A 12608-nucleotide genomic window follows, 5' to 3' on the forward strand; every position below is an offset into this window, starting at 1 on the left:
ATAAAACAGAGGGCATGGATTATGAATCCGTGCTAACAGTTTATAAAACCTAGGGAACATACTTTTAATCTGTGGTCTCTATTAGGGACCGTCCACAAACAACAACACCGACACAAAAATATCTATTAATGTAATGATTAAATAAGCTAAGGTCTCCAAATTTACTAAAATTATAACTTGTCTCCTTCTAGTCGTACTACACCACTTTCTTTTAAAAAAAGCTTGGAGACACTACTTATTTATTTTGTCTTTAAAAATGTTAACTTTTACTACATTAGGAAATCATTTGTGATTTAATATCATTTTGCTATAGAGTAATTGACCCCAGAAGTTCCAATATGATTATGAGCCCATGTCCTCGGTTTATAAAACAGAGGGCATGGATTATGAATCCGTGCTAACAGTTTATAAAACCTAGGGAACGGATTTTTAATCTGTGCGTAGGTTTTTTTTCTCAACTCCGTACTTTTCCCCTATCTATTAGAAACTTTCACTATTGTTTCCTTTAAAAAAAATGAAGGTGGATTTGACTTCTAAAAGACGAAGTGGTTGGTGTCACGAAGGATGTAGAAAGGCAGTCTGGTAAGAGGTGGAGCCAGTGCTGACTGGGGTTAAGAGACATAAGGTTATACTTGTTCTCACCTTCAGCTGTTTGAGACACGACTTGTCTCTTTGGTGCTGAGCATGGGGACAACTGCAACAATACACAATACACACAGTGACACCGAACTTTGATTCAAAAAATAGAAGTAAAAAAAGAGGTTATATTTTTTTTCAAGCGTCAAGTATTTTCTGAAATTCCCTTTTCTGGTTTTTCCAAATAATGGCATTTGTTTCAAGAGAATCCCTCAATCCTATAAGCGTGCTTTGTAAAACCGTGTGAGTATTTCACGTTGATTAAGTTTTCGTTTAATCAATAATCATGTGAAATGATTTGTTCATATTTCCGTTTTAAAGTCAATGCACGTTTAACCAATCCCCTTTAAAGTTTCAGTAAGGGATTTTTGGCCAGATCTGAACACTCCGCTGTAAATAATGGCTGTGAAATCTACAGTTATTTCCTTTAGATTTCACAGTAACACTACTGTATATGATTTTTTACAGTACAATGCTGTAAAGTTTACATTACAACCTTGTTGACATGACAAAATCACAGTAGTCTAAGTATTACAGTTGAAATCACAGTAGTCAAAGCATTACTGTAAAAAAAATCACAATATAGCCACTATAGTACTGTAAATAGTAAACTACTGTATTTTTACTTTTTTATCTTAGGTTGTGTTTAATTTTTTTGTCATTTACGGTAAATACATAAAATGCTGTGAATTGAAGTACGGCTTCTTTACTGTAAAAAGAATTCACTGTAACTTGCTGGACAATCGTTGCCAGTAAGTTACTGTGAATTTTACGTTAAATTTGTTACAGTGTACTATACTTTAAGAAGATATGGTAAACTTGTTAGCACTTTCCCATTTACACATGAAGCAAGTTGTCATTCATTTTAGAGCTGTAGGAAAAAATTTAAGAGCATTATTAACTCTAATTTGACTTCTGTTTTTGGCTCTTTAGCTTCTATATGCTCATCTATGTTCACCAGCTAGTCTTGTGTAACAGTTAATTTTTGATATTTCTGGATTTTTTTCTTGTGAGATTTACCCTCCATCGTCGCTCTCACCTCCCTATTTCAAACTCTCTATCTTCCTTCACTGACTTCTCTCTTCCCCCCATACTCCTCCAGCTATCACCCATCTTCTCTTCTTCCTCTTTTCCTTACTCCACATCTCCCTTCCCCATCTCTTCCCCCTCCCTCCTTCCCTCCACTCGTCTCACCTCACTTCTGTCTGCTCTCGACACACAAGCGAGCCACTCAACAGCCGGAGTGACACGAAGGCCTGCTCCCTGGGCCATATAATGTGATTAAGCCTCAGTGTGGGGTTGTGCGGGTCGGGGAATGTTACAGACACTGTTTATTTGTCTGGCTCACACCACCAGCAGTTATCTGGCCCTTTTTGCGTCTTATGGGACACAGGCAAAGGACTTTTTATTTTTATTTTTTACACTCAGAAAAGTGTTTTCCTGTGAATTAATTGCTATTCATCCTATACTCTCCGGCCCTTTTTCTGACTCACCTCTACTTTTAAAAATTTCAGATGGAATGTCTGCACAGGAAGTATTGACAACTTCAAATTGCTCCTCTCTGCACCCTACGTCTGACACCTATTTCCTTTCAACACTGTCTGTGCCTCTGTCGCATACTCAAACACACACACACACACACACACACACACACACACACACTGGCATACATATACACATAGTTCTAAGTCTCTTGCGTCTTGTCACACACACTTTGGTTTCCCGGGGCTATCAAAGTGCTGAGTGCAAACTCTCTCCTCCAAAACCTGTCACATGTCGCCAGAGGTGTCTCGATCCCCACAGTAACCCTCTGAGTTCCTGGCACAAGTACAAGTCATTATTTCCATTGTAAAGGTCAGAAGCTGTGCCACCTGACTTTAAAGTGGAGCTGAGTGGAGTCACCCCGAGACAATGACCAAAGGTCAGTTTCCTGTTTTGCCTCTTATACTGTAAGTATAGATTTCAGGAGGACGGGCTGCTCCCAGATCTGCCTTATGAGCCCCTTTTGGTCCTAGTGGCTTCTACACATGGAGGTTCACATAATTGGCTGCAGTGAGCTTCCTAATGAGCCTGAGGGCCTGTAATATGACACATCTTCAAGGAGAAATATTTTAATAGGGCAATTATGGCGACGAGGAGGATGTTTTTATATAGAGTGAGTGATTGTTGTGAAGGGGCCCCGTGCTAAGGAATTCAATGGCATTTAACTCCATTATCTATTGTGTTGCTCAGCAGTGAGATTGTCAATGTGATTACAGTCTTATCTTTGTCTGAATGGTCCGACCCAACAGCGCAGGTCATATTTTGCTTAAGAGTTGTATCTAATATTATGCTGAAAGAAAGTGGATAACTGGATGTAGCCTAGACCCCCTGCTGGGATTTGACAGTTTAAGGTTGAACCCATGGATGAGTCCCTGTGCAAATTTGTTGAATCCAACTTCATAATCTGGAGTCACATATGATCTTAACGAATAGTGCATTATGCCGGCTGATGCATTTAAGAGCAGTGAATAATTAAAGAGTGCGGTTAAATCCGGCACAAAAACACAGCTCTGTTTAATTCAGCACAGTTCATATGCTCAGTTTCATCTGAAGATTTTGCCCCTGGCAATGCCTCCAACTCAACCAACCACCACCTCTGAACCACTCAGACTTACCAACCGCAAGACCAACCAGTCAGCTCTCTGACACTGACCGGGCTCGCCTGACTCATTTTAACAAAGCACCTCTCTCCCCTTCAATCATCCAAAGTGGTCTGACTATGGATGAGGTTAACTACAGCATGAGCCTCACTTCCAGGAGTCACCAGGGCCAATTATATCAGCCTGACTACTCTTCCCAACCTGAGCTCTATGGTGTGGAAAATGCAGTTCCACTGGCTGCATCACTGGGGACAGAACAGGCTAGTGCTGTCTGGTGCCTGAGCCAAGCGTAGGCCAATTTGGCATGCAGAGGTCTATGGAGAATAAGCCTGATGAAATATATATATGATCTTCTTCAAACATGTATTGTTCCGCGCTACTGTGTCTTATCAGGCTGGCTCCCTCCTGATGTCCTCCAGGCTTGGCAGAGCGAGACTCTACATCGCAGATCGTGAGGGGCCGATGCACAGGGAATGCTAAAGGTTGTCTCAGTGCTTCTTACGGTAAACAGCAGAGATGAGCCATATCTAGCCTGCTTATTGATTAAGGCACGTTCAAAGCACTGCAATCTCATGCAGTCAGTTATTCATGTGTTTTGAGATGCTGGAAATAAATAAATCCCACTCATGCAGATTTTTAAGGTGCAGTGCTACTTTTATCAGCTCTTATTATAGTTCAGACCAATTAAATTTGAATTGCATACACTCCATTTAACAATAAATAGCTTTGGCTTTTGCAATAGAAAAGATATCTACAATGTAGCTGTCTTTCTAGTACAGGGCCAAAACACATCTGTAGGACACTGTTGACCTCTGCCTGTCACAGGGGGAATTGCATCTTGTAATTTAAATTGAATGCCTAACCTGTTACAATATGTATTGCATTACCAGTCCCTCATATTGAAGGCAAAGTGGCCCAAATCTGATTTATTTTGCTCATATGTGACTCAAATCAGTTTTTTTTGTAGCAACCAGCAAAAATCACATGGAATCTTTTCAATTCAGATTTGAGCAACTTTCATATGTGTCACTCACATTATGAATCTGCACAGAAGTAGCAGCCACTGATCCACAAAAAGCTATCATTCAAAATGCAGCTCTCTTTTTCCTTATCCTCATTATCATCTGCCTACAAATTTACTTGCTTCCATTATATGTCAACTGTAAATTAAACTGTAAATGCTGACTTCAGTGGCCTTCATGTTTACCTCCGTAAACCATCATGCAACATCTTTGTTATTGTTCTTTTGGGCATGTGGTAGCTCACCATGGAATATAATATTGGCCACATTTGATATCAACATATACATATATATATGTATAGTGAACAACCAAACAAAAACAACAAACCTGCGCAATAAATTTGAATTGAACACTTGGGCACTGAAATGGAGAGATGAAATGTGTACCCTACAATAAAACAACCCTCTAAAAACATTTGCATTGTGCATATATACGATGTATAACAGATGTGTTGCAACATTGATTTCATAAGGCTTCATTAGGAAGAATACACTTTTGAACAGACAACATATAATTTATTAACCAATATGGCAATTTATACAGAGAAGCAACGGCAAAGGAAAGTTGTCAGTGATGATGCTTCTGCTTGAACTGTAATCCACAGTAGCCACATGTGCCCACCTTTGTGTCTTTATCCTGAAGAAAAAAAAGACAAAGTAAAAAAAAAAAAAATGAAGGTTAGTATATCTATAATTGGGGACTTTTGCAAGACGTGCAGTTAATGTTTTTCTAGGAATACTCAAACTATTGCAAATATCATAGAACATTATAACAGATTATCTCTTGTCTGGCATTTCCTCTCTTCAGGTTTTGTCAAAATGGACCACTTCAAATGATTTTTTCCCCATTTATATAGTGTGTGCAGGCTCTTACCAGGTTGATGTAGACTTTGGGATGGCCCAGGGCTCCTCCACCGCCATCACAGGACACCACTCTGGCCTGGACGTCAGTCACTGACTCCTCTGCCACCAACTTAATGGCAAAGTTTGTATTCACCTTGGAACAAACAATATTTAACAAACAGACACAGTGAGACTGCATGATTGATGTTTTGATTATGACGGCTATCCCCCTGTGTGTACCATCTATTCATTTTGCTAACATACATCCGGTTTTACATCCAGGGGAGCTGCTGGGGGCTTGTGTACTCTAAGCAGACGGGCACGTGACATATTTGTTCCATCCATTAACATCACATTGTTTTGTCTTTTATAATGTGGTTCCTGTGGTGTGGGGTGGCAGTGGCTCAGTCCGTAGGGAGTTGGGTCGGTAACCGGAAGGTTGCTGGTTCAAGTCCACATAAAAGTATGGTGGTGGGCACCTGGGCACTGCCAAGGTGCTTGAGCATGGCACCAAAGCCCCAACTGCTCGGGGCTTCGTTCTATGTGCAGATCCCTCACTCTGACATCTCTCCATTAGTGCATGTATAGGTACTGAGCATGTGTGTGTATTTGAGGCCTGTGTGTGTAATAACGACCGAGTGTACAATGTAATTGCCCCTTGTGGGATTAATAAAGTATACATTATTATTATTATTTGGGTGCTCAAGAATGAGAAAGAGGTGGATTCTGGGTCAGAATTACAGCTTAAGCTTTGCAGGTGTGTTTGTGTGCGAAAACATACCAAATCTGTATACCATATTGATCACAGAATACATTTAAAATGTATACAATACATACAATATACATACAAATATACGTACAATTTTCCCGGAACACAATATTTAAATCTGGTTTGTTTTGATGCTTCTTACCTCTTTCTGTCTGCCAACGAACCTGGCTCTCCTGGGATCCTTTTCATCAAAAACCTGAGAAAAACACAGTAACGCTGTCAATGTGAGGCAACAGACTGAAACCCAAATATTATAAGAAAATATTAATGAGCCCAGTGAAGTCACGAGTTGACGTACAGTAATGTCAACGGTCCTAGCTACTAGCTAACTAGTAACGTTAGCTAGCTAAGCTTCACTGACGCTAAGCTAAGGTTAAATGTGAAGCAACAGACTGAAACCGAAATGCTAAAAGAAAATATCAATGAGCCAATGGAAGTCATTTGGAGGGACGTAGCTACAGTAATGTCAATGGTCCTAGCTACTAGCTAGCTGGTAACATTAGCTCTAAGCTTCACTGACGCAAGGCTAAGCTAACGTTGGGGCACCCAGTAAAAGCGACACGAGAGAGTGACTTGTAACTTTACCTGGCCGGTGTGAGTGATGGGCTCGCCGGTGCTGGAAACCTCGAGGCTGTAGCGGCGAACAGGCACAGCAGACAGCCTCAAAGGTGAAACGAGCACCTTAGCATGTTTACTGAAGGACAGAACTCTAGCCACAGCGGTCGCCATGTTTACGACAGCCTGTTTTCCCAAGGTGCATTGCAGAGGACACTTGTAAAGGAAATTTACTTCCCTGAGTTTTGCCTCACTGGTTTAAAGTACTTACATTTCCAGTTAAATCGTTGCATGTTATAAAAGACAAACTTAAATCTACAGCAATTTTGGATTTAGACTCTACTCATGGCGATTGAGGCGAAATATGACCAAAGCCAGAGAGGGATAACTCCCTGACAGGCTAAACTGAGGGCAAAACATAATTCATGAAGCTCCAACCGGAAGCAGTTGTATGTATGCTCTCCACAAGCAAGAACACTTGTGCTATCGCGTTGTTGCCGGTAAAACGCAACATTCAGGGACATATCCCCTGTTTTAAACCTACAAGGGGTTTCTAAAAGGTTTGTTTACGTTCTTTGATTTTGTGATAAGATTGTCTTATGTGGTGGGCCGTGTTTTATGTCTGGCTTTGACGCAAGGAGGTCACTGCATGCTCGTCTCCATAGCATGTCTCGTAGCGATCATACAGTGGCGTCAAACTAGTAATTTAACGTTCGTCTATAACAGCTTTTATGTCACACAGGCCCGTGCAAGATGCATAACCATTCGCATTGAGATAAATGAATGGAAGAATGTATTGGTTTAGAGAAGGTCCGATACCAGTTTTTGCTTACCGACACCGATTCCGATTCTTGAACTTGCGTATCGTCCGATTCCGAGTACTAATCCGACACCAGTGTGATATATTTTATTATGTCTTAACAGCTCTATACTACTATCCCAGTATGGATGTGATAGGATTTGTTGTCGTCTGGCTCAGGTTAAACTCTTTGTGAAACGTGAACAAACACAAACAATGAACACTGTAGATCTTTTATCATCCAGTTTGACAGTCAGTCATATCGGAAAAAGAACATAAATACAACTACTTCAACGTATATTTAAAAAAAAAGAAAAAACTAAAGAACGCATACACTTTACCCAGATAACTTTCTGCATACAGGCATATACAGTGTGTTTGCATATGCATTCATACACTTGCCTACATATATACGTACATGCCTACATATACCCATAAGGGTCAGTACTTATGTACTGTACACTGGCACCATAAGGTGAATACTCTGGTGAATAATGATGATAACCCTAATGATAATAATGATTGTCATCATCTCTATTATCAACATTTTCACAGAATAATACTACTCAATGTCTGGACTTATGTAGGGTCATGTCTTTGAACCCTTTTTTTAAATTTGAAAACATTCCTAATATGTTTTAATTCTTTGGTCATAACTTCACGCCACAGAAAGTAAAAGTATGCTTTTCATCATTGTGTTTCAGGTAGGTTGTTTCCAATTGAGTTTGCCTCGGAGGGCATAACCCCCTCCTTTGTCTCTAAACATGGTTTGTATGTTGGGAGGAAGTAGGTTATTTCGAGCTGTATAAGATGCTCAATGCTGTGGGAATCTGGCCGTAGATGTAGATTTGTAAGAGAACTACATGTCCCTGTTCTACAGGTATTCCACAAGTGCCCCTCGTCTAGCTAATCCTGCCTTGGACTGACCAAAGTTGGAGAAAGAGTTATCTAGCTGATGTGACCTAGCTACTGATCATGTGCAGCTTCCAACAAAGATTGGATAGAAGTGAGATGTCTCACTCTGTAGCTAAAACAAGTGAGATGTCTCACTCTGTAGCTAAAGCAGAGACCCAAACACACAGGGTGAAAACGGGATCTGCAGAAATCTGGTGTTTTTTGAAAATAACACCTTGTAAACCTATGCTAGTACAACTTCAAAATACAATTACGAACCTGAAAATGAGCTTAGCATATGGGTGCTTTAAGTCAGATCACAACATGACACAAACCCCAGACCAAATGTATAATTTGATGTGGTAAGATAATTATTTGCCACTGTAGATGCATATGAATTATGTCTCATTTCCCCTACGCAGCCTTTGACACCATGGCCTCCCTCCTCTTGAAGCACGTGGCTACCTCTCTGACTCGCCACATGGCCCAGATGAGCCGGTTCAACGGGGCCGCCTCCTCACCAGCAGCTAGTGCCTACAGATGTCTCTGCACCCTCAACACAGTCACCCGCACACTACTCCGCTCATCCACCGGAATCAGCTCCATCCAGCCCCCTTTGTCTGGCTCCTCGGCTCAGTGTGGACCATCTCTGTTGGGACAGTGTCAGCGTCTGCCCTGCGTCCAGCCTTCCGCGGGGATGAAAACCAAGTCTGCTCTGAAGAGGCGCTGCAAAGACTGTTTCATTGTTCGACGGAGGGGCCGTTTGTTCGTCTTCTGCAAGACAAATCCGAGACACAAGCAGAGGCAGGGCTAAAATGTTGAAGGAGTAATGAGAAGTATGCTTTGAGATTTTGAATTTAGGAGAACTGGGAAGCAAAAATAAACCGTTTGGATGAAGAATGTGCATAGCACTTTTCACTGCTCTTCTTTTCCCTCTTAACCCATATGTTGTCTTCCCGTCAAAATCTAAAATCAAATCTTTTGTTGACACTTTTTATCGACATTTTCAACTTATGTTTTTGTCCCTTTTTTCAACACTTGTGATGCTTTCTTGAATATTTGTCACTTTTTTTGACGTTTTCAACATTAGTTTTACAGTTAATTTTTGAATTTATGTTCAATAAACCTAATTTATAAGAAAATTATACCCAACGTTTGAGTTAGAAATGCAGAAATTAGGAATTATTTCAACTAAAATTAAAGGAATGGATGCTGATGGATAATTACAGACTGGAAAATGTCAACTTTTACTCAAAACTATTTCAAAACCACTTCAATTAAGATAATAAGACACCCCAAAATTTGCCAAAGCGCATTGTGTGGAATTAATTGTGTTATTTTGGGTAGTTAAAATGAACATTGCATTCTGTTATCCATTGCACTCTACACTTCTACATTTGAACATGGCTAAGCTGACAAGAAGGAGTTGGTTGAGTCATGAACACTGTGTGAGCATTGTGGAAGTAGCCTACGTGCTAACACTGCTGTGGTGATGGCTCTACCAACTCCTTGTCTGCAGGCTGGAACAGGGTTTGTTATGGTTCTTGGTGCAGGTTGGCCTAGTTAGTTTTTGTTGCCATTGGTGGAGCCTGGGCTGTCTACAGAGAGCGTTTTTTTTTTACAGTTTGTTCAGGGGACAGGCTAGCCTGACGTCGTCATACCAGTCAGAATATGAACTGCCTGACCTCAAATGATGTGGGCGGGGCTAAATTCAGCAAATGGCTGCCAACTCTTGAAATGTTTTAGCCCAAAAAACGCTTAGAGCGCCTCAAACCCTCATGTTGTCCTCGGGTCAAATTGACCCGTTTTCAGATATTAGTGTTCTTTTTAACTACCCAAAATAACATGATTAATTCCACACAATGCGCTTTGGCAAGTGCAAATCTCTATAATGTTGGGGTGTCTTATTATCTTAACTGAAGTGGTTTTAAAATAGTATTGACTAAAAGTCTATTCCAGTCTGTAATTATCCATCAACATACATTCCTTTAATTTTAGTTGGAATAATTCCTAATTTCTCTCATTTCTAACTCAACTATTAGGTATGATTTTCTTACAAATTAGGTTCATTGACCATAAATTCCAAACATAACTGTAAAACTAAAGTTGTGTTGAAAAAAAAAAGTGTTCAAAAAAGTGACAAATATTCAAAAAAGCATCAAAGTGTTGAAAAAAAGGGACAAAAACATAAGAAGTTAATAACGTCGATATAAAGCGTCAACAAAAGTTTTGATTTTCGATTTTGACGGGAAGACAACACGAGGGTTAAGTAAAAATTATAGTATTACCCTTCTCCTGGTGAATAGAATAGAATGCCTTTTATTGTCATTATACACATGTACAACTAAAACTTCTAAATAAATAAAGGCCTAGTCAGTAGGCTTTGGAACTACTGGGATATGCACAAATATTAAAGGTTTGACTTGAAATGTGAAAAGTGCATTTATTAGTTTCTCTTTGGACCAGTGCAAACACAGTCTTACTTTTCATTCACAGCATCATGTTCAAAGTCAAAGTACTTTTATTGGTCTCCCTAAGGAGAAATTTGCATTGGACACGGAGCAACTTGGCTACAAGAGTTACAGACACAACGACAAGCACAGGGTTAAAAAACAATTAAAAAACAAATATACAATTAACATATGGGCTACTCGAGGGCCTGTGCAAATAGCAGATTTACGATTTCCTATACTAAATAAGATAAAAGCCATATTTCAAAGACAAAACCAATTTCATTCTTTCATCACAGTCACAGATACACCTTAAAAATATTCATAGTCATACTTCCATCTCTGCTCATTAATGAGCTTTACTGCGACAGGGACAAATGAGTGCTTATACCTGTTATGTTGCACAGCAGTCACCTGATTATAACCAAAACAGTCAGCAAATGGGATGAATAATCATGGGAGTAAGATTTTTCCTGTTCGTGGGATTAAGATGCCTAACTTGGAGCCAATATTTTATCACACAAACATTAGTTTTGTCAGATTCCTTTCCATCGTGTTTCCACATGAGGGAGCCAAAGCATGCTACGTGAACACAATCCAAATTTGCCATGGAGTTGTCAAACCAGACTGGGTTGAAAGGTGTTTGGCAACAAACCTACGATTTCCACCCCTAAAGGTTAATATTTACTCACGGTAGAACAAGGAACACTGGCTTGTGTGCACTTATACTATACTTTTGCATTTGAATTTTTGTATTTTTGTACAACCAATTCAGAGGACCTTTAGGAGGGCATTGAGCCAGTATTTATCAACTATTCATGGACAAACCGTATGCTTTCTGTGCGGCTCCAAACATGTTACCTCACAGCCTGCAGGCAGCAGAGATAGTAAAGTACTGCAATGTGATGAAATGTAGAGCATATTTCAGTAGGTTGGATTATTCCTTTGAAAGAAATAATAACGTATACTTTATTAATCCTGCAAGGGGAAATTACAATGTTTTCACTCTGTTGTTATTACACACAAGCCTGAATTACACACACATGCTGAGTAACTATACATGCACTAAGTGGAGAGATGTCAGTGTGAGGGGGGCTGCCCATGGAAAAGGGGGTTCGGTGCCTTGCTCTAGAGCGCCTCGGCAGTGCCCAGGAGGTGAACCACAGCACCACAGTCTGTTTAAATGGGCAGTCGCTGTTATCTGAAACTTAAAGACAGTGCTGAAATTGATGGGTGGATCAAATGCAGCAGGAAACTCGACTTCAAATGCATACTGAATCTCACCCAAACATCTCAAACACACATCCAACAGAAAGCCTTTACCATCATCATGTTTTTGAGTGTGTGTTCCTGTGTGTTGGAATTGTCATATTCAGTGCATTTAACGTCTTAAAGATGTATAGTTGTATTTTTAAGGAGTTAAAGTGGTTGATTTTTATTCTAAGATTGGATTGGGCACTCACTATTATGAGGGAACGTCATGTGAAACGGGCGCGAGCGTGGGCGCATGCATGTGCCACCAGGTTTCCAGATTTTGCCGTTGCTTTCAAAATAAAAGCTTGAACACGATGCCGCCCACAGTATTTGCCAATGTAGCTAAGCTTAATACATATTTTGAAAAACTAAATTTCATTCCAAATTTTAGAGAATTATTGTTACAAATGTCTTTTTTCATTTTAAAGATGAAGCAAATTCTGGATTCGCAAACATGCTCAGCTACAATATTTTGGAACATTCATCGAGGTACTCTCTCAAACTTGCATCAACCTTTTTAAAAAATTGCTTTTGCCTGTCATCCCACCGTTTTGACCTGCAAAACCCTACGAGAGAGCAGTTTGTTGTCATGGTCATATTAAATACATGCTTTAAATATATGCTGCATTGTCTCAATGCCTGCAGCCTGGCACCATGGATGTGTATTAACCTTCATATTGTCCTTGGGTCAAATTTGACCCGTTTTCAGTTATTATTGTTCATTTTTGGCACAAAAAATAGGCTG

The 12608-nt window shown here is 39.9% G+C and overlaps 2 protein-coding genes across 2 annotated transcripts; one reads left to right on the forward strand and one right to left on the reverse strand.

The window, feature by feature from the left end:
- Positions 1–4799: 4799 nt before the first annotated feature.
- Positions 4800–6768, reverse strand: ndufs6 (NADH:ubiquinone oxidoreductase subunit S6). Its single transcript, XM_032535421.1, has 4 exons — positions 6497–6768; positions 6054–6107; positions 5174–5296; positions 4800–4936 (listed from the first exon to the last, which is right to left on the reverse strand). The coding sequence occupies exons 1-4, from the start codon at positions 6638–6640 to the stop codon at positions 4868–4870; spliced, it is 390 nt and encodes a 129-aa protein (XP_032391312.1). The 5' UTR covers positions 6641–6768; the 3' UTR covers positions 4800–4867.
- A 41-nt stretch (positions 6769–6809) lies between these two features.
- Positions 6810–9070, forward strand: mrpl36 (mitochondrial ribosomal protein L36). The gene is made up of 2 exons (XM_032535422.1): positions 6810–7026; positions 8582–9070. Exon 2 carries the CDS (start codon positions 8593–8595, stop codon positions 8971–8973), a length of 381 nt encoding a protein of 126 aa, XP_032391313.1. The 5' UTR covers positions 6810–7026; positions 8582–8592; the 3' UTR covers positions 8974–9070.
- The last annotated feature ends 3538 nt before the right edge of the window (positions 9071–12608 follow it).

Source organism: Etheostoma spectabile, chromosome 14, assembly GCF_008692095.1.
Source record: "Etheostoma spectabile isolate EspeVRDwgs_2016 chromosome 14, UIUC_Espe_1.0, whole genome shotgun sequence".
In the NCBI taxonomy this organism is placed as follows: domain Eukaryota; kingdom Metazoa; phylum Chordata; class Actinopteri; order Perciformes; family Percidae; genus Etheostoma; species Etheostoma spectabile.

Coding starts and splice junctions, on each gene's coding strand:
- mrpl36 (XM_032535422.1), top strand. CDS start 8,593: ATGGCCTCCCTCCTCTTGAAGCACGTGGCTACCTCTCTGACTCGCCAC.
- ndufs6 (XM_032535421.1), bottom strand. CDS start 6,640: ATGGCGACCGCTGTGGCTAGAGTTCTGTCCTTCAGTAAACATGCTAAG. Junction 5,297..6,053: donor TCGTTGGCAGACAGAAAGAG/GTAAGAAGCATC, acceptor GTTTGTTCCAAG/GTGAATACAAACTTTGCCAT. Junction 4,937..5,173: donor CCAAAGTCTACATCAACCTG/GTAAGAGCCTGC, acceptor TTTTTTCTTCAG/GATAAAGACACAAAGGTGGG.